General features: G+C 39.8%; 1 protein-coding gene across 1 annotated transcript in view; it reads right to left on the bottom strand.

Moving 5' to 3' along the window:
• Nucleotides 1-766: 766 nt before the first annotated feature.
• LOC109862576 (RCC1 and BTB domain-containing protein 1-like) overlaps nucleotides 767-2,314 on the bottom strand; it is a 4,188-nt gene continuing 2,640 nt past the window's right edge. Inside the window, exon 4 of the mRNA XM_020442648.1 lies at nucleotides 767-875. Coding sequence (XP_020298237.1) covers nucleotides 788-875 — 88 coding nt within the window. The 3' untranslated portion in view covers nucleotides 767-787. The remainder of the gene's footprint in view (nucleotides 876-2,314) is intronic.

Here is a 2,314-nt window from a genome sequence, read left to right as displayed (position 1 = left end):
GGATCTAAGGGATCTAAAGAAGGCGCCAAATCAGAGGAGTGTAGTCGCTGTTGATAGCCTGAGGAATGGGTCACGTTTGATGCTACGCAGCGAGACTGGTGAGTGAAGTACTAGCTGGAATTCGACTAGGATCCCAGGCGTGGTCAAGTCGGCAGGTTTTCGCGTGCGAGAGTGGTCACCTCGTGCGATGTAACCTGCTGGCAGAGACCAGGACCCCAGATGTGGTCAAGTCGGTAGGTTTTCGCGTGCGAGGGTGGTCGCCTCGCGCGATGTGACCTGCTGGCGGAGACCAGGACCTCAGTAGGTCGAATCGACAAGTTCTCGCGTACGAGGGTGGTCGCCTCTTACGATGTGATCTGTTGGCGGAGGCCAGGACTTGCGGTTGTAATACCGGGTGACATAGGTTGCCGAATTGCTAAGGAATAGTTCACCTGCCCCAACGCTTGTAATACGGGGTATTATGGGAGTATGGTAGCGGCAAATCGCTGGGAACTGTCCCGAGATCAGGAACTAAATGGAATTATCGGCCTTACTAGTGAATGAACCGATAAGTCCACTGATAATATCTTGTTGTTGTAGACGGCGCCGGGGACGACTAGCCAGTCAGTATGGCCGAGTGTGGGAGATATTAAGATGCCGGTTCCAGTGTCTTGACATCGAGGAGTGCCGACAGATGGCGCGACAGATCGGTAGTTGGTTACCATCAGAGCGGCAGCACTGTGATCGGCGTTGGACGGCGAAGGACGAACCCCCTCCCCAAAAAAGGGAGAGAGCGATCGCGTGATCACTACGAACCTGAGCGGCGAGCCCTTTTTTGTGTTGTGCCATATAGTGCGATTTCTTGCGAGGTTCCATAGAGACCAGTGGTCAAATCTCTGGTCGAAATAAATACATTACATTATCTTACTACACTACATTATTTTACTCATTATTTTACTACAATAGTAAAGGGAAAGAGGTATTTGAATAGAAATGGATGGAGATTAGAAGCTGTAGAAGGCCTACTGGATGCTAATGTAGATTTAGAAATGATGGAAAGAGAAAGGGATGTGTAAAAACAGATTGAGGATAGCCATATAAGAGAAGCAAGATACAATATAAGATATAAGGAATTAAGTAGAGAAGACAAATATCCCTGTTATTTACGAAAAAAGAGTCAGGATGAAGGTAAGGAAGGAGACCGAATAAAAGAGCATTAGTAAGAGTAAGATGCGGGAATATGGAAGAACGTAACAAATATTGGCTTGATGAAGATAAAAAAAAGGTGTATCTTCTGCGAGATAGGACAAAATGACATTAAACATTACGTGGAGGATTGCGAGATAGTTAAGGAATGGTTTATTAAGTTAGGCAAAGATAAGAAGAAAAGAATCGAAAGTATATATGACGATAATTTAGGGAAAGAAAAAGATAGGATACTGGTAAGGCTATGGAAAGAAAAAGAAAAAAGACTCAGAGAGAAAAAGAAGACAGACAAAACAAAATAAAATAAAGTAAATTCTAGTCAGAGTGCGTAGAAGATAATGGGGAAGTGTGGCAAGCTAGATAGAGTTATATGAAGAAACAAGGCAGGAGTGATTGTATATACAAACAAACAATAAGGTGAGGAGTTATACCATGTGGATATTTAGGATAGGAAACTAGGACAAAACAAATAACAAATAGGATAAGTCAAGCTAAGTAAAGTTAAAGTTAAAATATGAGTTAAGATAAAATAAGATATTTTAAGAAAGATAGAGTAATATAATGAAGATTTAGTGCTCAATAAGGAGATTTGTAATATAATATGGGATATGTAGGGTGTGTGTATGTATGTGTATGTATATGCGTATGTATGTATGCAGATATATATGTATATTATGTTATATTTGGTTATATTTGATTGGGATTTTTGTATGTGGTTTGAATGGTTGTAAGTATGAATACAAAGATAGGAGGAGTATGGACAATATGCATGAATTTAAAGGTTTGACAAGGGTGTGTAAGAAAGATATGATAAGAGAGAGGGTAGATTAGTTTATAAATTATAAATTATAAAGTATCAGTTAAGAATCTAATAGTGTATGCATAAGAGGAAAGGAGGTGACTGAAAGATAGATGTAACCAAGTTCCCTTCTTGGCCTAGTGGGCTGAAGTATCAATAAAATAATAATAATAATGTAAACACAAAAATTATATATTGAAAAATAAATCTTATTGAAACTAAGAATGAAGAGGCCACTAAGAGCCATCTAAATAGGCCAATACGAGCCATTCCCAGGATGTTGTGCAGGAATAAGCGTGCATGTGTATATATATATACACATGTATGAAA

The sequence above is a fragment of the Pseudomyrmex gracilis genome, unplaced genomic scaffold (genome assembly GCF_002006095.1).
Source record: "Pseudomyrmex gracilis isolate BER0280 unplaced genomic scaffold, ASM200609v1 scaffold_2000, whole genome shotgun sequence".
Lineage (NCBI taxonomy): Eukaryota > Metazoa > Arthropoda > Insecta > Hymenoptera > Formicidae > Pseudomyrmex > Pseudomyrmex gracilis.
This window is presented reverse-complemented; position numbering and strand designations above follow the sequence as displayed.